The following is a 23,405-nucleotide window of genomic DNA, read 5'->3' on the forward strand; positions in this document are numbered from 1 at the left end:
CAATGTATAATATACTCCAGGGTATCAAAATAATAAATGTTATGTCAGCCAGGAAGAGCTAGAGCAATATCATGGCATGCAGATGATCTGCTCGTTGTATTTTATGCATAATGGGCAATTTAGGTTCACTTTCGTGGCGCTATCTGTTGAGAATTAAGAGAAACTTTTAGAATATATATATATATATATATATATATATATATATATATATATATATATATATATATATATATATATATATATATATATATATATATATATATATATATATATATATATATATATATATATCGTTTTAAATTTTTTTCAATAATATTATAAATAACAGGAATTTCGAATAATAAAAAGCCATTCAGTTACTTTTTCTGAAAAAAAAAAGTAAAAATGTGAATGAAACTATTCTATTATGTGAATTCGTTTCTTAACTATTCTCCCTCTTTTTCTCAATTGTTGCATTATCTAAGTTAGATTATCGGCACATAAAGAAATACTTTGCATCTCTTTAAATTCCTATTTCAGTTGTACCATTTTCATTATTGTTGCAGTACTGTAAACTATACTTTTTAGTTACGCATGTCATTTGATTATTATTTTATGCAGAACTAAACCCAGTATCAATTTTTAAAAGTTAGCATACATTAAAAAAAAAGAAACTAATAACACTGAATGAATAAAATGTTAATTTTCAAAAGTGACATTCATTTTATTTGCATCGATTTACAAGATATAGATTTGCAACGGTACAAATAGAAATGCGGCTCAAAAAAAAAAAAAAAAAAAAAAAAAAGAAAAAAAAAGAAAAAAAAAAGTTCGCTGAAGGAAATTAAAGAAGAAAAAAAAATATTGTTCTAGTTAATGATTTTTTTAGTCTAATAAAAGTTTTAAAGTATAGTGCGGCACATTCTTCACATTTGCTTTCAAAGAATTGTTCTTACTTGCTTTATGCAAAAATTCATATCTTAATAATGATCTTCACTTAGCTGTAATAAATGAGTTCTAAGTTTCAAAACATGTATCCGAAGTAGAGTATAGATATCTTTATAAACGTACCATGAAAATATGAAATCATTGCCTTTCAAAAACAGCCACGGACATACTTCGAAATTACCGAAATGAGGTTTACAAATGAAGGAGACATCACAATTTGAATTTTGCTTGCGCTTGGAGATCTAGCCCACATTTTAAATAATTACAAAACTGTTTTCAAAAGTGTTAGGTAAAAAAATAAATTTTTAGTGCAAACATATTTTGATCTTCAAGCAGTGGCGTCACTACGGGGGGATGGGTGTACGGTCCGCCCCGGGTGTCCTCCGTCTGGGAGGGAGGGGGTGACATCCAAAGTGGAATTGCAAGTTTTGAAAAATATGAAGCAAAATGCATTTTTAAGACAACAAATTTGAAAATCTTCCGGGGGGAGAACCCCCGGACCAACCTTATTTCCACCCCCACATCATAGAGTGAATACTATACTCAGGATTGCATTCATATTGTCAGTACTTAGGCCTAGTAGTGACTTCCTCTTATCACCAACCCTATCCAACACTGTATCAAAGTAATGGTTTCGGACCTAAAAATTATAATGTTTTGCGGAAATAAAAACGCTTGACGTGCACAAAGTAATAATGAATACGTATTTTCAGCAAAACAGGTCACCTTGATTTCCAAGTTGCATAGAGAAAGTAAACTTATACTTATTTTCAATTATTAAAACTTTATTTTTTTATCCGGAAAGAGTAAACTGACTATCCTTGACTTGTATACATTTTTGACGTATGAATACATGATGTGTGTGCATTCTTAATTGCTGTTCGCCTTTTAGAACTTTTAATCACGTATGTGGAAAACCTTTGCAGCAAGGACTGATCCAGAAAGTACTCAAGGGAGGGTGCGGTTGATTTCACATACTACTTACTCTTTTTTAAATTCCCCAACCTTCGCCCAGTAACATCATGGAAGATCGTCTTAAATTACGTTTCTATGTAATATTGACATAAATTAACATTGATCAGTTAAAATAAAAGCGTTTTTTGCTTTTATGAAAAAATCGAGAAAAGCAACTATTTTTCCAAAATTTGGGGAGAAGTTTCTTTTTCCCCCGTAAATGTGCCCTTGGAGAGTGTCTCAACACGGAAGGTTGGTTAATTACAGAGCTCTTTTCAAAATTAACTTATTAGGATAGAAACTGTAGCTGTTTCATCGGGGGAGGGTGAAATTTTTCGAAATTAAAGGTCGAAAAGCGTAATTTTAGGCCTTTTACATGTGTGTTCATACATATAATTTTGAGTCTCATGGTGTGTGGACCCTTCTTCTCTCTCCTGGCCACGCCACAAAGGACTTAAAAACCAGGAGCTCTGCAAGGGGAGTGATACCCTCCTGGTTTTGCATTTTCTTATGGATAAGCACATTTTTGTACAGATATATATGAGACATCGCGAATCAAAAGGATGTACTTTGATTTTTTGAAGTTTATAGTAGAAGGCATTTAACTTTTGAACCTGAGGTAGGCTTTAATTCAAAAGTTTTCCGAAAACAGGCTGTTTTGCAGCACTTCCCAAGGCCATGAATAAAGTTTGACTACGGAGTTGCAGTGAACTGGAAGCGAAAACGGCCCACTTCGTTTTGTAATCGGTAGAATCAGCAACAACGCGCAAACAGTAAATTCTGCGTAGATTTCTCTCGTAGATCCAACCTATTACAAAATGTAGTGATCTGTTTCCGCTACGAGTTCATGAGATATCTTTCCGTGGTCAAGCTTTAATATATTTTGACACCCAACAAAGAACAGGTTCTCCATCTATTTTTACTACAGTTGGGGCAAACCTTACCTGACGCAGATCATAATCATTGCATTTTGAGGCTGTTAGATTAGATTTATCCCAAACCCCACGAATTTTTAGTTTTCTCACTTACATCCTATTGCTTCTTAGGTGCCTTCACGTAAAAATTTTCTTAATTTTTATCTTATTCAAACCTAAGTTTATTTAGTTTGTTTTAATTTGTTCGTTCGCAGGCACGATTCCCATTGATAAGCCAGTGCCTCAAGATATCCAGCGCCAATTAGAACTTCCTTTCTCCCTTAATGAATGGTTAAAACTGCACAGACATCATTTGGATACCAAAGGGAAGAAAACGTTATTTGAAGGAGTTTATGCATCAAGAGTAATTATAACTTTTATTTTCATTTCCTGAAATGCCCAATTAAAGAAAAATATCTTGACATATGTATCTGTTTAAGATGTATTACGTGTCAATGACTGAAATATGTTACCTTTGAGGTAAAGGGTAATCCAGTGGTTTTCGAACGATTTTTATCTGTGTTCCTCTTTATTTTTTCTAATAAAGCTATTGTTTTGCCCCTTTAATTTTCAATAACTCAATTTAAAATGCTGTCCTAAAGCCTCAGTTTATAGGTTATAAAACATTACATTAATTCATATAAAATAATTTCTCTGCTCTAAAAAATTAAAGCATATTTTATAAAACATCTTTTAAATAATTGTTTTGTAACTGCTGATAATTTTATTACATTTAACAACTCACACAAAAATTACAGGAAAATGAATGTTTCAAATGCCGCACACGTAAAGTATTAATTCAATGTTAATGTGATGAAGGGAAGTAGTGGATTTACCATATCGCAATTGCGACTCCCGCTCACTTCCCCCACAACCATAAGGGCTCCGAAAGGCCTAAATGCACTTGATGAATGTTTACTTTACACAGTTCTGTGATGGACAAAGGAGACACGCCCAAAAATGCATCGCAACAGGTTTCTAAACCTGCAAACCCGCTACTGATGGATTGGCTTTCTTTAGAGAGCAAATTTTCTCAAATTGTCATGTTGTTAAAAAGATTTGCCTCAAGCCTGAATGTAGTCGCGATGATAGTATGAAAATTTCTATTTCCTGGACAGGTTTGATTTCTTTTTGTGAGTGTATTAAAAACAATAGGTTGGCAACAGCTGCTGGCCCCCTAAAAGTTATACCGTGCCTCCTAGAGATGGTGCGCACCACAGAGGCGAACTACAGGATACTGTGACCTTAATTTTTTTTCCTGCATTCGGAAAAATTGTGTCTGACAACTTGGCAAATTTGGTTTTCATGAGATGTAAGGTGCGCATAACAGCATTTTATCATTCTACAGAATTTGGAGTTTCTAAGGGCCCCGAAATGCATAAAAAATGCACTTGATGAATATTTTACACAGTTCTGGGGGATGGACAAAAGGGCCACATCGCCCTTCTAAGTCCGCCCTTCTGATTCACGTTCTGAGAATTTCCGACCTTTCAAAAAAGTTGGGGGCGCCTGTGCATCTGAAATCAAAGTTCGCCTTTCTACAATTTCCTTCCTTTGAGATTTCAAGCTTATCTTATTTTTTTTCCTATATGCCCCAGGGGTTCTCAAATTTTTCTGACTCGCAGCAACCTTTGATCAGGGACGTAACTAGAGGGGGGCAGACAGGGCTCGCGCTCCGGGCGCCAGATTTTGGGGGCGCTAAACTGACTAAATAAATGCTTAAATTTAATTTTTTAAAAAAGGACAAGTTATTAGAAGCCCCCCCCCCCAAAAAAAAAAAAAAAACAATCTGTGCTGGTGCCGGCAGAAAATTTGCACGGTTTAATGTGGATAAAGAGTGGGAAGGATAAACAGAGAGAGAGATAGTAGGAGGGCGCACTAAATAGCATGAACGTGTTTTCTCAGAGTGACCAGTACTTGCTGATTTGTTGTATCTTATTTAAGAATTTTCGTCTCGGAGGAGAAATATGGGAGCTAAGCTGAGGGAAGTACACACCAATACAAAACAGCGGAAATGCTCAAATGTCCTTTTTCTACAATTAAACTTCATAAAGCTGTCAACATGATGTCTTCCTCTCAGCTTTTACAATGACGAGAACTTGTCTAGTCCACCCCAAGGGCCTAAGGGAAAATCGTTACACTGTTCCCTTGGCCGTAGCCCATGGCTTAGGAATTGGAGCCACTATCTTGATCCAACAGAACCATTCTCTAAAGAGTATCTTCTCTAGCTCGTACCACGAACTTTTTTTCTGATTTTTACTCTGTTCTCAGGATATTTTTTGCTTATTTTGTATAGTTTTAAATCAATTTTAAAATATGTCGAAAAAAATATTTGAAGTTGAATTCAGAAAGTGAGCGAAAGACCACGAAAAAGAGACCCTCAACAATCTTCGTCTTATTTATCATCGTGGTTAAATGCTAAAGACGTTAGGAGAGTAGGTAAGGCATTGTTTATATAATTTGAATGATGTAATACAAATGTAATACAAATTTTATAATTTTTCTCATTCTTGGAAAACAATCTCGCACTATAATAATGGAGATTCAATTTAAAGTTCGGGAGGCTGCCGATTTTTCTTTAAAAAATACTAGGGTTATTTTGAGGATAAATTGAACTAAAACGATAAATTTTCGACTTAGTTTCAATATATTTTTTCCACCCACACAATATATTATATATGCTTAAATCATCAACGTCAATCAATGTGTCAGAAATCAGGTATTTTTTACGGCTCTAAACTTGAATTTTTCCTTGGTACTTTTGAAGCATATTAATAGTTACAGTAGAACCTCGTTTATCTTGCTTCCGTTTATCCAGATCTCCAGCTTATCCAGATCAAATTTTTAAAGTTAAAAAATATGTTGACTGAAATGATATAATTCTAAATTATGATAGACGGAACGAAACTGTCAATGTAACAAATATTTGCTCTTTATTTTGATTAAATACACAACTCCTGCATAGGATGTGCAATAAATTATAGTCATCTAATAAACAACATGGCATATTTGGAGTGCCATTAATACACCACAGCAGCTGAACTATAAATGATTAAGTGTTTGCGAGTAACAATCCTAATTAATTTTGTTACAGCGTTTTTTTCTGCTTTAAAAGATGTCTGCTTATTTACGAATGTGTTATACAAATTACCCGGATTTTCGTTATCCAGATTGCCTTTAGTCCCCGCTAGTTCGGAAAAATGAAGTTGTGCTATAAATGAAAAAAACCTGAGCGGAAGCGCGCTGAAAACATATAATATTTAACATTTTTAAGATATGTTTTTTTTTTTTTTTTTTTTTAAAGGTTAACAGAAAGAGTTTTGATCTCAAGCACATTAGGTTTCTGTTTTTCTATTAACTGTTTCTCAGATGTATACTATGTGCCATAGTTGGGGGACGTGCGTCCTTTATAAAAATTAGTTCTTGTAATAATTAATATTTAACTGTACAGATTGAGAAAATTCAAAATGTGTTGCACATAAAATTATTAAGATAGAGTTTAAATAAGGTAATCTGTCCTTTTGAACTACAGCAAGAGTATAGTAATATTCAATTATTTTCAAATAAGAAACAAAACCAAACAACCTGCTAAATTTTTTATCGGATTTAAATTTATTTCACGCATTATTGCGATATGTTGCTCTTTTGTAGTTGAATATTGTAATTTTTCTTGCTAATTTCTTCATAGTAGTATGTTAAAATACTGAAAAATAAATAATTGAAAATGTTTGTCGTATTGAAGTTATAATTTTTAATTTATTTTTTAAAAGCAATATTGCAGCAAGTTGTGAATTACTCTCTTGTGAAAATATAAAAATATTTTTCCTTGAATAACTTCATATGTAAAATAATAAATAAAATACTTAATGATTTTTACCCCCTATCGCTATTTTTAATACAGTGATAAAGCTATATAAAAGTTTATAATTACGTAAAAGTCGCATTTATAAGGCTTATGACATTATAGGCAGCGGACTCCTTTTATCACTGCCCAATTCAAATATGGCTTCCAGTGGTGAAACGGTTCAAAAATGATACCAAATGGAATGTTATTTATCTATTTGCTCTACTAGTTAAAGAGTACTCCATCACGGTGTAACGAAAAGTTACGTTACAAGACATGTATAAATTGCAAATGTATTTCCTGTAAAATTCGTCCTTGGCTCATATCAGGCAGTGAGAAGCAAAGGGATGTAAGTGGACATTTTCAAGTTTTGAGTAAAACGCGTATAGCCTAGGTGGTAGGCTTTCGTTGATTTTTTTTTCTAAATCATGCTATACCTCAGCACCTACGAGGGTTACTAGTACTATCTCTTGCCTCAAGACAGATGTGGGGTTCACCTACTATGTGTACTAGGGTGTCCCGAACATTTTTTTTCCGTTTTTCTTAATGCAAGACCTCTCAAAATTTGCGAAATCGATCGTAAATTACAAAAATAATTTGAAAAATAGAATAAAACTATGTCTTCAGGGCTCTACCGATCGTCAAAGTTTTGAAAAATTGTCATTTTTATGGCAACTGAAAAAGAAGTACTGTGAATAAAGTTATAAATTTACTGTGAAATAAAAGCTCGACAGCTGAAATAAAAAGAACGTGATTCGTAATATCAACACGAACAGAAAAAAAAAAAAAAACATATGGTGATTATTACTGTAAATGCCTATATGGGAATAACCCCCATTTCCGCAGCAGAATCGTCCACGAAGCTTGGCGCCACGTCTCGATTTTCATGCAACAATATGTTACTGACGACTTCGACTTTGTTTGGTTTCAACTTGCTAATTCCTTTTACTTGTTTCGAGGGCTTTCTTGGCTTGACTCACGGGTGTTTTCTTCGTAGCCAAAGTAATTTTAATGCTATAAAAGTACAGTTGCAATTGTTAGTGTTATATGCCGATTCTGTTTGTTTTAAGTAATGAGTTCGAGACGTAGTGAGACTACTTGTGCTATAATGGGACCCTACAAGAAACTTGATGATCGGCAGCTACCTACTGTAAAAGACGTCAAAAAATTTATTTTATTTGTCAGGAGCGAACAGAAATGTATGCATAATGGAAAGGACCCTTCCATTTCAGATATATATACGATTGTTTCTGAAAAAATCAACAGTATTTGGACAAAAGCTTCAATTCCAATCGTAACTAAGGAACGAGTAATTCAATTATTAAAATTCTATTTCGAAAAGTACGTCAGTTTGAAACGATACCCCAGAAGCAAACGGAGTGATAGTTTTGAAAATAAACTGAAGTGCTTTTTAGAGTCATCTGAGAAGCTCTTCGACGTTGCGGCTTGTAAGTGCCCTGTATTTGAGTCTTGTTCGTGTTTAAAACCTAAAAAAGTTCCCATCAATGAGAGAAGTTTCTTGTTGGATCAAAGAAATGACAGGAAAATGGTGATAAGAGGTGTCGATAAGAAAGAAACAGCTAGCTTAATGAAACAACAGCAGAGAAAACTTGAAAGGGCAGCAAAAAAATCTTCTACTGAAAATAACGATTCTGTCTCAGCAAATTTTGATGACAATTCGATGCGTGAATTTTCTCCAGAAACGTATCCCATAACAGAGACGAATACGACCTCTACAGGGACACCATCAACTTCAACGACAAATAAAAATACACTGATCTTGCCAACAGTTGCTAAGGTCTGTGATAGATACGGTTTGTCGACGCGATCTGCTGCTGCTGTTGCTTCTGCAGTTTTAGCTGATGTCGGCTTGGTTTCAAAAGAAGATTTAACTCTAGTTGTTGATAAAAACAAAATCCACAGAGCTGTAGCTAAAGCTCGGAAAGAAGCTTCCAAAGATATTGGAAGTATTGTTATAAAAAGCATTTACTTTGATGGACGTAAAGACAAGACTCTGATAAATGAGAAAATAGGAGCTCGTTACCATCGCAAAGAAATTTTAGAAGAGCACATCTCAATTTTAGCAGAACCCGGATCAATTTATTTGGGACACACAACGCCAAGTCGTGGCACTGCAAAGGCAATTCTAACTTCGATTACAGCTCTATTAGAAGGTCAATGCTTGAATTAAGAAGACGTGATTTGCGTTGGATGTGACGGAACTGCAATAAACACCGGTTGGAAGGGTGGCGTGATTCAATATTTAGAGGAGTATTTGGAAAGACCATTGCAATGGTGTGTGTGTATGCTTCATGCCAACGAATTACCCCTTCGTCATTTATTCTTGACCTTAGATGGTTGCACTTTGGGTCCTAAAGAATATTCCGAACCTATTGGAAAACAGTTAGCTGGTTGTGAAAATAAAATGACATTGTCTTTTTGCGCGGTGGATGGTAATTTGCCTAATTTGCCGAAAAATGTGGTTGATGAACTAAGCACGGATCAAAAATATCTTTATGAGATTTGTCAAGCTGTATCAACTGGTTTCTGTAGTCCTGAGCTGGCAAATCGCCAACCTGGAAAAATGGCGCACTCGATAATCGTATACTCAGACTTTATGTAAGTACTCTTAATCCAACAGAAAATTTGCGATTACTTGTTAACTACGTGGTTAAAGTGTAGGCTCCAGTTTGGTTCTTAATCAAGAAAAAGTCATCTTTTAAGGAAGCAGCCAAACATCTTTCTCAAATGATTGTGTACTCTCGATTTTTACCCGAAAACTTGAAATCTGTTGTGTATTCTGTTATCGAAAGAAATGCTTTTTTTGCGCACCCAGAAAACCTGCTGGTCAGTATGTTGTTTGATGATAGGGAGCACATTCGGGAGTTAGCATTACGAAGAATAAAAAAAGCTAGAGAGGCTGAAAGTAGCACTAAACGCAGAATATTTAAAAACACCAAAAATTAACTTCTCTGCTAAAGATTATACGGAAATAATTGTCTGGCAAGAGTGTCAGGTTACAGCACCACCTGACTGGTGTTCTTCGACATATTTCTAACGAGAACCTTCAAATTATGGCAAAAGATAATAGCTTAGAAATCGTTGACTTTCCTTGCCACTCACAATCTGTGGAAAGATGTGTTAAATTAATAACACAGGCTTTACAAATTGTTACTAACGCTACTTCTAGAGATGGCTTCGTTAGAACCAGGTTGCAATCTCGCACAGAAATGCCAAATTTTGGACACAAAAATAAGTTTAAATTCTAAACTTTTGTCATTATTTATAAACTGTAGTTTGTTTATTTTGTTTTCTTGTGCTTTGTTTCATTAGTTTCTTTAAAAAAATGCTTTCTGAACTTTATTTTTGTATTTTTTAAATCATATTGTTTAGGTCTGTCAAAAATGTAAAATATGAAAAACTTCAAAGAGCGGTAGAGCCCTCAAGATGACACGCAATTCCATTTTTTTATACCTTTTTCGTGATCTGTGAAAAATTTCGCAAATTTTGACACCTCTTGTGATAGTGTAGCTCATTTTTTTTTCTCATATATGGACGGGACACCCTAATGTGTACTGGTTATCTCCAAATTTTTAATTTTGCCATTTACATCCCTTTGCTTCTCACTGTCTTAAATGTAATCGTCTCCTCCGTGATTCTGCTCCATTTGCGTTGAAATTTGATAGAATTAAATTTCAGATTTATTTAAGATCTTAATTTTAGGTGTAAGTTCTTGTTTATTGTCTACCATGTGGTGCGTTTAGCTCAATATGATTTTCTGTCGCGCATATACTGAAACTTAAACACCCTCTTTTTAGTTGTAATTTACTTTTTTGGTCTTTTGACCATAATTATTGAATCCTCCACGGCTGATGAGCTCTTGATTTAACCTTTCAACTTTTTCTATCGATTAATGCTTGTATTTTTCTTTTTCTCATTATTATTACTCTTGTGACGTCGTGAGTCACAGATGTAAAGATTAACAATTCCAATCTTTTCATTAAATCAACAGATGTAAAGATTAACAATTCCAATCTTTTCATTAAATCAAAACACACCACGAACAAGGAAGGACTAAACCCCTTTTTAAAATTAACGAAAAAAAAATTTATTTACAAAAAAAAAAAAAATAAAAATCGTTACATTGATGGGGTTACAAAATCAGGCAAACACAGTTGCCTCAGTGGTGGTCACGAAAAAAAAATCACGGTTTCCAACGAAACCGGAGAAATGCCTAAGGGCACCTGTTTCTCTCAAGTCCTAGAGCAATCTGCTTTTTAAAAGTGTGGATCGAGGTCTTTTTCGAAGAAACGGGGCTTGTCCACTAAGCCCCCTTAAAATATCCCATTGGTGGAAACTTGGTGACGAACACTGCTACGTTGTTTTTGTAGAAGAAACCAGGGCCCGGATTCGTTGGTCGACCGGCGCCTCATTAACATGGAGCACACCTCCCCGTCTGCGGTTTTTCGGCAACGACAAAGTCGGACACCGTCCAGGGCTGTCAGGCAAACTCGTCACACCTGGTTTTAAAACTGTCCGAAGTGGTGCCAGACAGTCTAGTCCTTTATGTAGAAGCGGTATTCCAACAAAGGCACAAAGGCGTAGAAGAAGAATAGCTGTCCGTCAGTTCCACAGAGTACGGTCGGGCATCCCCGTCGCACAATGGACGCGCGACATCAAAAAGGGCACAGGACTGAAGATGCCACAGCTCCTCCCCCCTTAGGAAGGAAATTTCGTTGTGCAACCACATCAAATTTCAGGTGACATTGACGTCCAAAACACATTTAGGAAAACGAGGGTGTCCCAGATCAGTGAACTAGACTCCCGAAAAGGCAGCCTCAGTTTAACAGAACATATTCAGAAAAAAAACAAAGACACCCTACCCGTGAACCAACATCAGGTTCTCATGACCTAAAATTCTCTCCTATTTTGTTCGTCATTGCCAAAATTTTCAAAACTAACCTGCGCTACATTAATCAGTTTGGAAATGCACCATACTCCTTTATGATTTTCATGACGTCCAAAACTTTTAAAGTTCTTAATAATCATCCGAAAAATTTAGTAACACAAACTCTCGAGCATAAAATCCCCAAAAATATTTAACACAAATAATTGATCAAATACTTCTTCGACCAAAACAAAAAAAATACATATATAAATACCAAATCCAAATAAATTGCGATAAATGGAAATTAAATACTCCCAAAAAGGTATGTTAATTTACCAGAATTTTTTTACAAATAGCCTCGGGGCCCGTTATGGTTCCTGTCTGCTCAAACCGTCGGCGTTACCATTTCTTTTCCCCGATTTGTGTTCAATTTCGAAATTGAACTGTTGTAGACATAAAGCCCAACGAGTAAGTCTGGCATTCGTTCCCATCATTTTTTTAAGGTATGTGATAGGGGAATGATCGGTTTGTATACGGAAAAATTGGCCGTTTAAATAGTGAGCTAGTTTCTTTAACCCATAAACTATAGCGGCTAACTCCTTTTCGATAACACTATAATTTTTTTCAGCTTTCGAGAACTTTTTACTGAGATATAGAACTGGATGTTCTTCCCCATTATGCATCTGAGCTAGTACAATCCCCATTCCACTCTCACTTGCATCACTTTGGAGAATGAACTCTTTCGAAAAGTCAGGGGCATAAAGAATAGGGCTCTTTAGTAAACTTCCCTTTAAAGCACGGAACGCCTCCTCGCATTCATCCGTCCACACTACCTTTTCTTTTCTGATCCTTCCTTTCAATGCGCTTGTTAAGGGGGCTGCTACCTCGGAAAAGTTCGGAATGTATCTGCCGTAATACCCTACCAATCCTAAGAATGACCGTATTAACGTTTTAGTCGTGGGGGTTGGAAAATCTTGCACGGCTTTTAACTTCGCCTCGCTCGGAGATCTCTTCCCAGAACCGACATCATGCCCCAAAAACCGGACACTATCTTGTGCGAAACGACACTTAGAAGGTTTTACTGTTAATTTTGCGTCACCCAATCGCTCTAGCACTTTGTCCACATCGATCACATGCTGTTCCCAACTTTGCGAATATATGGCTATATCATCAATGTAGGGTGCCGTAAAATGTTCAAAGCCATTCAAAACTTGCGCTAAAAGTTTTACAAAGTAATACGGAGCGTTGAGTAAACCGAACATCATATTCTTTGGGCGATACGTCCCAAAGGGCGTGACAAAAGCCGCGTATCGGCTTGCTCTTTCGGTCAGGGGTATCTGAAAATATCCCTTTGTTAAATCCATCAGCGTTATGTAAGGCGCTGCGCTCACCCGCTCAACTACTTCCTCAATGTTTGGTAAGGGGAAAAACTCCGTGCGCGTAATTGCATTCAACTTACGATAATCTACGCAAGGGCGGGGGTCTTTCCCAGGCACCTCCACTAAAATTAGGGGGCTAGTATAGTCGGACTGCCCGATTTCTACAATTCCCAGATCTAAAAGTCTTTTTATTTCCTCACGCACTATTTCAGTTTGCCGTGGGGACATCCTATAGGGTCACGATCTCACGGGGTCGGCGCTGGTCAGCTCAATGTCCATCGTGACCAATTTAGTACACCCAGGGTCTGAAGAAAACACTCTTTTATGTTTCTGAAGTACTTTCCCTAATTGATCTATTTGTTTTTCCGACACGCGTTTTTCCAAATTGCTAGCCCGCAACATCTCGTGTAAATCAAAATATGTAGGGTCAGGCAAGGGAAAAGGAATCTCAGCTTCTTGCTCGACATCTTCCCCCTCCTCCTCTATTATTAAATTTACTCGTTCGGGGCGCTTATGATAAGGTTTAAGTAAATTTACGTGATAAATGGTGCATTTGTCCCTCCTCTCAGGGACGTCGACAACATAGTTAGTTTCCGATATTTTGCTCGTAACTACTCCTGGACCTATCCAGTTCACTGCCATTTTATTCGCTTTATTTGTCGCCAGTACTAATACCTGATCGCCCACCTTAAATTGCCTATTCACAGCATTCTTGTCATACCAAGCCTTTCTTCGTACCTGCATTTCACTCATTTTTTCTACCGCCAAATCCTGACATCTTTTCAAACGGTTGGTCAAATTTAGAATGTACTCTACTACATTTGGGTCAGATTCTTCTGGCACCATCCAATTCTCATAGAGCAAAGTTTGCGGAGTCCTCAAATTTTTCCCATGAACGAGCTCGGCTGGGCTAAATCCTGTACTCTCATGATTTACTGAACGGAGGGCAAATAAAGCCAACGGTAAATTTTTTTCCCAGTCTTCTCCCGATTCCACGCATAATGCTTTTAATATACGTTTGATGGAAGAATGCATCCTTTCAACCGGATTTGATGACGGGTGACAAATAGAACTGTGTCTAACCTTTATTCCAAACCTGTCAAAGAATTCTGTCGTTAATAAACTGGTGAAGGAGCGCCCTAGATCGCTTTGCACTTCCCGAGGGAACCCAGTCCTGGAGAACGTTTTTAACAAGGCATCAATTACATTCGGGGACTTAATATCGGGCACAGGTATAGCGTCAGGATATTTTGAGGCCATACAGATGGACGTTATTAGATATTTGTTCCCATTTTTTGATAAGGGCAAAACTTCCACAGCATCTATATTTATGACCGCAAACGGTTCTGAAATGATAGGCACGATTTTTAAAGGCGCTTTCTTTCGATCACCTTTCTTTCCTACGCGTTGACAAGCATCACACGCCCTCACATACGACTCAATTTCAGCATAACAATTCGGCCAAAAAAAATGACGCAACACTTTATCCTTCATCTTTGTAGCACCCAAATGGCCTGACGCGCCATCATGACAAAATTTCATAATCTTTTCTGTCAATCTCGAGGGTATACAGAGCTGCACCCTTTCTTCTCCCAGCTTAGATCTACTCAGACGGACCAGTTTTCCTTTCATGCATTTAAAATCCTTTCCCTCCCCTTTCGAAACCTCTTCCCACAAGGGTTTTAGAACAGAACACAATTTCTGCTCTTTCTCGAATGATTTGGAATCTATTTCAGCTAACGCTAATCCCTCAAAAGGCTCTATGGGGGGTAGTGAGCAAGTGTCCAACTCTTCCCCTCCGGGAGGGGGAAAAACGTTTGCGTTCAGAGTTTCCTGTGTTGTGGAATTCACTTCCGTTCCTCCCTGTTTTCGACGTAAACTTCCCCTCGTTTCGACTGCATTTAAGGCCTCTGGTTTTGGATTTGACCGAGAAAATAATTCCGCTGTCCTATTTCCCAAAAGATAGAATCTCGCGTCGCTATCCGTGTTTTTTATCGCTGCCTTAGAATACACACAACCTTCGTCGGTCTCTATGTATATTTTTGCCAAAGGCAAGCATTTACACTCTTCATCTAAAGGTTGCTTCACGTAAACATATTCTCCCGTAAAATCTTCTGTTTTGATCCAACTGCGGGGGCAGACATCGATGGAGGCCCCGCTGTCCCGAAGGATTTTCCGAACCTCCCCATTTATTTTCCCAGTACTTATATAAGGGGCAAAACACTCGCTTAGTTCTTTCGTGTCTCCAATATGATTGATTTGTTCCCCTTGCGCTCTCTTAAATTCGGGGCAATTTGGTTTTATATGTCCCTTTTGTGAACAAAAATAACAAATAATTTCCTTTCTTTTTTCGAAATTACTGTTTTTTTCCCATTTGGGGGGCTCTTTCTTATTAGCACTTTCCGATTTAGTATTGCTAGTTTTTTCCGGATCATTTCCTCCTTTCACCCATTTTTCTTTTTTGTGCGTTTTGGGGTCGTTTTGTTTTCCCTCCGATTTTTTGAAAGTACGCCGAAGGCTCTCGTAGTGATCTAACCTTTCAGCGAGGTCTGACGCCTTGCGGAATTCTTCCCAGGAGTCCAGAAAGTGTTCCCTCACCTCAGCAGGGGTTCTCTTTTTTAACTGCTCCGTGAGCAATAACTCCTTTAACTCCTCGAATGTATTTACCTCCGCGGTTTCTAGCCAATTGTCTAGATAGCTTCTTAATTCGAAGGTGAGATCTGCCCAGGAGGAACCAAACTTCCGATTATGTTCTTCAAACCTAATCCGCAATTCCACAGAATTTAGTTTGAACCTCTTCATTAACAGGCGCTTCATGTGAGGAAAATCGTCGCTTTTCTCAAGGGGTTCCTTCACAATTAGCTCTGCTACTTCCGGGGGCAACAAAGGAATAAGCTGGGAAACCCACCTCTCTTCCTCTATCTCCTCTTTCTTAGCCTGTCTCTCAAAAATTTCAAAAAATAACGGGACATCTAATTGCTTCGGGTCAAATTTTGGAACCAGATGCTTTAAATTTGATCTCCTAGAAGTATCTGTACTCGCTGACCCATTTGAACTCAAGCTAACCGTTTCTGCTGCGGTAGTTAGTTTCAGTTTATCTAGTTCAAATTGTCTTTCTTTGTCTCTTTTCCCGACATTCTCTCTCTAGTTTTTCTCTTTCCCGCTCTCTCTCCCTTTCTATCTCTTCTTTTAAAAGTCTCCAAGTCGATTTTGCAAATTCTTCATCATAATCAGTAGCCCCTACAATCGCTTTCACTATGTACCGACGTGTATCTGAGTCAGACGTTTCCACGCCAAACTCCGAGGCTATCTTTCTCAGATTATCTTTTTCGATTTCAAAAAGAAAAGAACCCATTTTGCACAAATAGATTTTTAGAGCGTTCCCTTTTTTTTTTTTTTTTTTCACAAGCAAAACTCTATTTATTTCATGCAAAATCCACCTAATCACAAAAACAGCATGCACATAAATATCTTTTACAGATCAATTTCAATTGATTTACTTAACCTGAAATCTATATCGTCAAAATAAATCATTAATTTATATGAATTTCCTTTCCAAACTGAAATAGCAAAGATCTGCAAAACAATTCTTTTGCAGTCTAACTCAGAATTTAATTCTCACAAGAAACCTTTAGTCCAATTCTATTTTCGAAAACATTGAAAATTTTTACCAACAATTTTACTCCGCTTAAATTCTCTCAAAACAAACCCACTAAAGCTGCCTCATCGGTAACCAAGAAACAAAGACCGGACTCACCCTTTTCTGCGTCCGTCTTTAACATCAGAGTAATCCAAATCCAATTTGGGGGAATGGCACACACAAAATCTTATAGGTTTCGATCAGCTCTAGGACTACTTTATGTAAAAAAGTACTTAAAGTTTTTAAAAAGAATTATCTTTCAAAATTGCATAAAAATAGAAAGACCAAAGGTAACATGGGTCTGTTTCAATTTTTCTGAAACATAATCGCACCCGCTGCCCACCAAATAAGCTGTGACGTCGTGAGTCACAGATGTAAAGATTAACAATTCCAATCTTTTCATTAAATCAACAGATGTAAAGATTAACAATTCCAATCTTTTCATTAAATCAAAACACACCACGAACAAGGAAGGACTAAACCCCTTTTTAAAATTAACGAAAAAAAAATTTATTTACAAAAAAAAAAAATAAAAATCGTTACATTGATGGGGTTACAAAATCAGGCAAACACAGTTGCCTCAGTGGTGGTCACGAAAAAAAAATCACGGTTTCCCAACGAAACCGGAGAAATGCCTAAGGGCACCTGTTTCTCTCAAGTCCTAGAGCAATCTGCTTTTTAAAAGTGTGGATCGAGGTCTTTTTCGAAGAAACGGGGCTTGTCCACTAAGCCCCCCTTAAAATATCCCATTGGTGGAAACTTGGTGACGAACACTGCTACGTTGTTTTTGTAGAAGAAACCAGGGCCCGGATTCGTTGGTCGACCGGCGCCTCATTAACATGGAGCACACCTCCCCGTCTGCGGTTTTTCGGCAACGACAAAGTCGGACACCGTCCAGGGCTGTCAGGCAAACTCGTCACACCTGGTTTTAAAACTGTCCGAAGTGGTGCCAGACAGTCTAGTCCTTTATGTAGAAGCGGTATTCCAACAAAGGCACAAAGGCGTAGAAGAAGAATAGCTGTCCGTCAGTTCCACAGAGTACGGTCGGGGCCATCCCCGTCGCACAATGGACGCGCGACATCAAAAAGGGCACAGGACTGAAGATGCCACACTCTTAAAAATTGTTTAAAACGTGTTATTTGACTTGTATATTTTATACATTTAGGGTAGACCGACCAGTGAATGAACAGTTAAGCACAATTTCATTTTTAAAAATCCTAGTAATTTTAAATTTTATACAATGCAGATCGTGATAGTTAAAAAAATTTTAATTGATCTATGTAAATATCTGTAAAAAATTTCGGAACTTAAATGGTACCGCTTCCGACTTTTTTAGGTGTTTAAAGAAAAAAATGGCACAACGACCCAGTGAATGAACACCGCGAACCAGTAAATGAACACAAATTGGTCCAGTGAATGAACATGATAAATTTTGATTCAAAAAGAAACTCAGTTTCTTTGAGATCTATCTACCTATATAGCTATCTATATCTATTTATCTATCTATTTATATAACTATCTATATCTATCTTTTATATCTCTATCCACCTATCAATATACTTTTCTATCTATCTATCCATCTACTTATCTATCTATCTATGTACTTATCTATATATCTATCTACCTATCTTCTTATCAGTATATCTACCTATCTATATGTATCCACCAATCTATATACAGTCGGACCTCCATATATCGAAGTAGCAAATTTTCGGAAAAAAATTCGATATACAGAAACGATCTTTTTTTATCCTACAAATCTCCTAAAACCATAAAATTAAAGCTAATTTTACTGTGTAAAACCCAATTTCTAATTTATACGAGCATCGGATTAAATGAAAGTAGAAGAATAAAAAATGAACAGAAATTGCATTTTTACGCCGTCATACATCTTCATTCTTCGGCAATTCACTTGATTCGCAACATTAGGGAGGTTTTGTTTTGACAGTGTAATCGAAAGAAAAGTAAAAAATCAATCTACTTAACTTGAATAATTTTTACAGAAGCTAAAAGGACTAGGAATGATAATCAACAGACAAAAGGGATAACTTGAAACTGATTTTTACAGTGTTACTGGTTACAACTTAGATTTGAAATAAACTTGAGGGAATTAAAGAACTCCAGAACGGAACAAAGACCTATCTACACAGCTTTCAACCCCAGATTCCTTATGAGTTTCGTAGCAACCTTTAGCGAACATAATTTTCTTCCCTAATTTCATTTTTCATGAGACAAACAGTCTGAAGTGGAAAAAAATATAGGAATGTCACGAAATTTTTTTCGCTATATAGAGATTTTTTCGATGTATAGAAAATTTCGACTATATATATATATATATATATATATATATATATATATAATATATTATAATATATATATATATATATATATTATATATATATCTACGTATATCTACTTATCTATCTATCTATTTATATATCGTATCTATCTATTTACTTATCTATATATATATATACTTATCTCTCTACTTATCTACTTACCTATCTCTCTATCTGTCTATATATCTATCTATCTCCTTATCAGTATATCTACCTATCTATATCTATCCACCAATCTATCTCTATATTTATCTACCTATATATCTATTTACCTCTTATTTTTTATATATCTATTTCTATATCTTCCTCTATCTATTTATCTATATATCTATATACAAACATACATACATATCTACTTATCTATTCTCTCTCTTTGTAAATATATTTCTATTTCTCTATCTGTCTATCTACCTGTCTATCTATCAAGAGCAAGGGCGCCCATATAGGGGGCAAGGGGGAAGGGCTCGAGCCCCCCCCCCTTAGAAATTAGAACTTCCTTGCTTTTAGTACTTTTTTTCTTGCAAAAATGTAAAAACATTTCTTCTCCAGCCATTAATGAATAAGTTATTAAAAATGTCAAATTTTAATGACTCTAATCTGTCCTGAAATCTGCTTTCATGGGGAAAATATCCTGCTAAACCATGGTTAAAATATCTGAGCCCCCCCTTACAATTTTCCATATGGGCGCCATGATCAAGAGAGATAAAGATACAGAAAGATAGATGTAGGTAGGTAGGTTAATATACAGGTAGAGATATAGATAGATAAAAGTTAAAACACATGAAAAAGTGCATTGTTTACAAAGACAAAAATAAAGAAGATATAAAATATGTAATGAAATACATAAATAAATAAGCATATAAAACTATCTGCATTACAAAAAAGTACAAAAATGAAAATATCTCAAAGAAACTTCAAATTTCTTTTTAATCAAAAGCAATTTTGCCAGTGTTCATTCACTGGGTTTTCGCAATTTTTCGTACCCAGTGACTGAACACCCCTCTGCATGAAAATCTATATGCATTCTGCATTGACTGAAACAATTTAAATCCATAGTCTAATCATGTATACTTAATTTTTTTTTCGTAGAGTTAAAAAATAAATTTATCGATAAAAATAATATGTATCAAAATAATTGCTAGTACGAAACCAGCCTTATTATTTTGAAAGAGAGAAAGAACGATTCACGGCAGTAAAAATTTCAAATTTTTTCCAGGAAAAAAATACGTATCCAAAGTAACCAATCAGGTGTCAGATAGCTTAGAATATCAATAAAGAACGCTTTTGTAGTGAATTTATTCAGAAAAAAAAGATTTGGAAGCTTATTTTTTAAAAAAAATGACGTGTTGTTCATGGGGGGGGGGGGGTTGAACTGGGTGGTGTTCACTCACTAGTCGGTCTACCCTACTTGGCTTTTAAGTTTTGCTGCATTGCGCATCTATGGGGCTTTTGTTTGGTCTTTTCAATATTCTTTACTTGTATTATAATTATAATAATAATACTTTATATATATATATATATATGGAGCCTGTATTTTCTCTGTAATGTATGTGAGGGGCCCTGGTGTTGACGTTCTATCCTTTCTCGGGGATTTTTTTTTCTTAGTTTGTTTTGTATGGGGGAAGGGGGGGGGGGGCGGCGGCGCCGGAGCGAGGTCTTGCCCGTGTTCGAAAAATGACCTAAGACAATGACACTTACTACTTCAATCTTTTATCCCTGAAAGTTTCTCTTTTTCTGAATTTACTGTGGAAAATAATAAATTTTGCGACTCGTTACGGAACCCTTCTCATCCTTCGAAGGAACCCAAGGGTTCCGCGGAACACACCTTGGGAATCGCTGGTCTTTTTGATCACATTTTTCAAACCCCACCTAACATATTTATGTATACCATGAGCCCTTCGTGCCACACCTCGCCTCTTACGGCACCCAGTTTGAGAACTCCTGGATTACACGATATAGTAAACACAAACACAAAAAGACACTAATGGCAAGTGGCAATCACATGTTATAGTGCTGCCATCTGTTGTGAAAAGTAAAACACAAAACATAAATTAAAAAAAAAACTACTTCAGACATTTCCATCAGGCCGTGATAACTGATTACACGAAGTGCACCCTTCGCTTTGAGAAAAAAAAAAAAAAAAAAAAAAAATACACATTTTTGTGACTATGTTTCTTATTTTTTTCCAATAGAATATGCATGGAGGATGTAACATCCCACTCCCCCTGAAAAATTTGGCAATAACGCTTCTGCTTTCCGCTGAGGAATGTAATTACAAAATTACAATGCTATTTTAGATGCATCTATTCTTGCTGTAAAGTTATATGAAAAGAAATGATTCTAGTTTGACAATACTATGAAATATTATTTAAATGTGATTTTATTTTTTACTAGAAATAATGTTTATTTTATTTATTTACTTTTTTAAAGCAAGTTAGGAAGATTGCCAATTGCTTCCACTTTGAATTCAGACGTCTTAAGGAGGCAAACTATTTCTTTTCAATTTTACCTGGCCAGTCACATGACCCTTTTAATAAAATTTCTACTCGAAAAATAGTTTCACAAACTTGAATTTTTTGTCAAAATTCTTAGGAAGTTTCGCCTTACTTTTCGACAATTTAAATTTCGGCCAAGAACTGATTCTGAAAAATTAACCATTTGACATTGAAACAAGAAAATACCTAACGTGTTCAATAACACTGAAGCAAAAAAGAAAATTTCATTTTAATATCTTTTCATCACATATATGGTAACTTGGTAACTCAAAAAATGTACTAAATTTCGATTTTTTGATTCATACAAGAGTTTAAAGAAAATATATCAATTTGCTCTGTAGTTGTATTAAAAATTTAATATTTTAAACTCTATTTCTTTCTTGCCGTTAATGATCTCACGCCAGAGGCTGCTCGTTGGAAAGGTCAGAGAGGGCCTGCGCCCCCTCACTTTTTTCAGACAATAATTCGTATCTTTTTATTCATTTTCTCCCTTTTCTTTCTTTCTTCTTCTTCTTTTTTTTTTTTTTTTTTTTTGTGCTTGCGCGTGTGCTTGAAATTAAAAAAAAAAATGGATTGCACATGCGGAAGGGAAAGGAGGGGTCGGAAAATATTTTTCAAAATGTTCTTTGTTTCATTTTTTTCCTGAAATGTGTATCTTAATATTTTCAACTTTTCCTTAAAAAAATATCGGTTGGAAGCCAGCCGTCATTTTAACACACAACACAAGATTGTGTGATCACACAAGACATTTATTTGTCAACAAGCATTTTGGTCTTAGAAACTTCTAAAAACGTATCTGAGAAAAACAATAGGGCAGAAGAGATTTTAATTCGAAAAAAAATAATTATGTTAGGAAAAATCTTGATTTTTTTTAAAAAGAAATAATTAAATATTTCAGAATAATTAAATATTCAGAAATATTAAAATATTTCAATCGCTACAGCTAATTATTCAGCTAGTTGTTCCCCCTCCCTTCCCGTCCATCTTTCTTTTTCAAGTTCGTCTGAAAATAAGAGTCTCTCCTCCGAATCCCCCTTTCCTTCCCGCCAAAAACATTACAGAACATCTTAACTTTCATTTCTAGATCTCAGTTTCGTAAACATTTCAGTGGAAAACTCCGAACACCTTGCAACATCGCTTAAAATTGTGTGTTCGAAAATCGCTTAAAATTGCGTTTTTGAAGCTTCAATTTCAAAAAATTGTTGTCCCTAATAATGTTACCAAATATGGTCCTTTAAGACCTCATTTTCAGAAAATATTCGGGCAATCATGAAAAATTTAAGTGGAATATTCTCTGAACCCCTCCTCATAATATCATAGAATATTGTGCTTAAGTTTTTAGAACTTCAGTTTTGAAAAAAAAGTAAGGGATCTCTAATTCCCTAAATCTCTAAAATCTTCTAAGTTTGTCTACAATTGCGTTTTTGGAACTGCAATTTCGAAGTATTGGTGGGGGGGGGGGAGGAAGAATTGATATATATTTATTTAAAAAAAAAGAAACACGGTTCGGGAGAGTCCCGGAGCTCCCTTCCTTACACTTAGGTCAAAAAGTAGGGCCTATAACCGCGTTTTAAGGATTTAATTTCTATAAATTTCTGCGGAGTCCCTCTACCGTTCTTTCCCCTAACATCACCAAAGACAGTCTTAAATTGTGTTTTTGAAATTAACAAATTTCAAAATTGAGAGATTTGAGCAAATCAAATTAAGCAAAATGTTGGCACCCCCCCCCCCCCCCTTTATTGTGCCCAACTCCCCTCCTTCTTCTTAAAAGCTATTTTCTTGCTCCGTCACTGTCGTGTTGTGTCGTATGTGCGTATCTGCATATATCGTTACAAGATCATTTTTTTTTATTCAAAAAATTTCTTGCCTTTGTTACACAAAAATTATTACTTTTAAATTACTGCTCATGTAGTAAATAGTTCGATATTTTTTTGTCTTTGTCTGCATAAAAATTCTGAATCTGGCCTACGGAGGCCGGCGGAATCATATGCAGAAAGGTACACCCTCGTTAAATCGCTAAGAATT

General features: G+C 35.8%; 1 protein-coding gene across 1 annotated transcript in view; it reads left to right on the top strand.

Annotated features, from left to right (window-relative positions):
* LOC129226516 (3-hydroxyanthranilate 3,4-dioxygenase-like) overlaps positions 1 to 23,405 on the top strand; it is a 66,697-nt gene that overhangs the window by 28,258 nt on the left and 15,034 nt on the right. Inside the window, exon 6 of the mRNA XM_054861457.1 lies at positions 3,011 to 3,159. Coding sequence (XP_054717432.1) covers positions 3,011 to 3,159 — 149 coding nt within the window. The remainder of the gene's footprint in view (positions 1 to 3,010; positions 3,160 to 23,405) is intronic.

This window comes from Uloborus diversus, chromosome 1, assembly GCF_026930045.1.
Source record: "Uloborus diversus isolate 005 chromosome 1, Udiv.v.3.1, whole genome shotgun sequence".
Classification (NCBI taxonomy): domain Eukaryota; kingdom Metazoa; phylum Arthropoda; class Arachnida; order Araneae; family Uloboridae; genus Uloborus; species Uloborus diversus.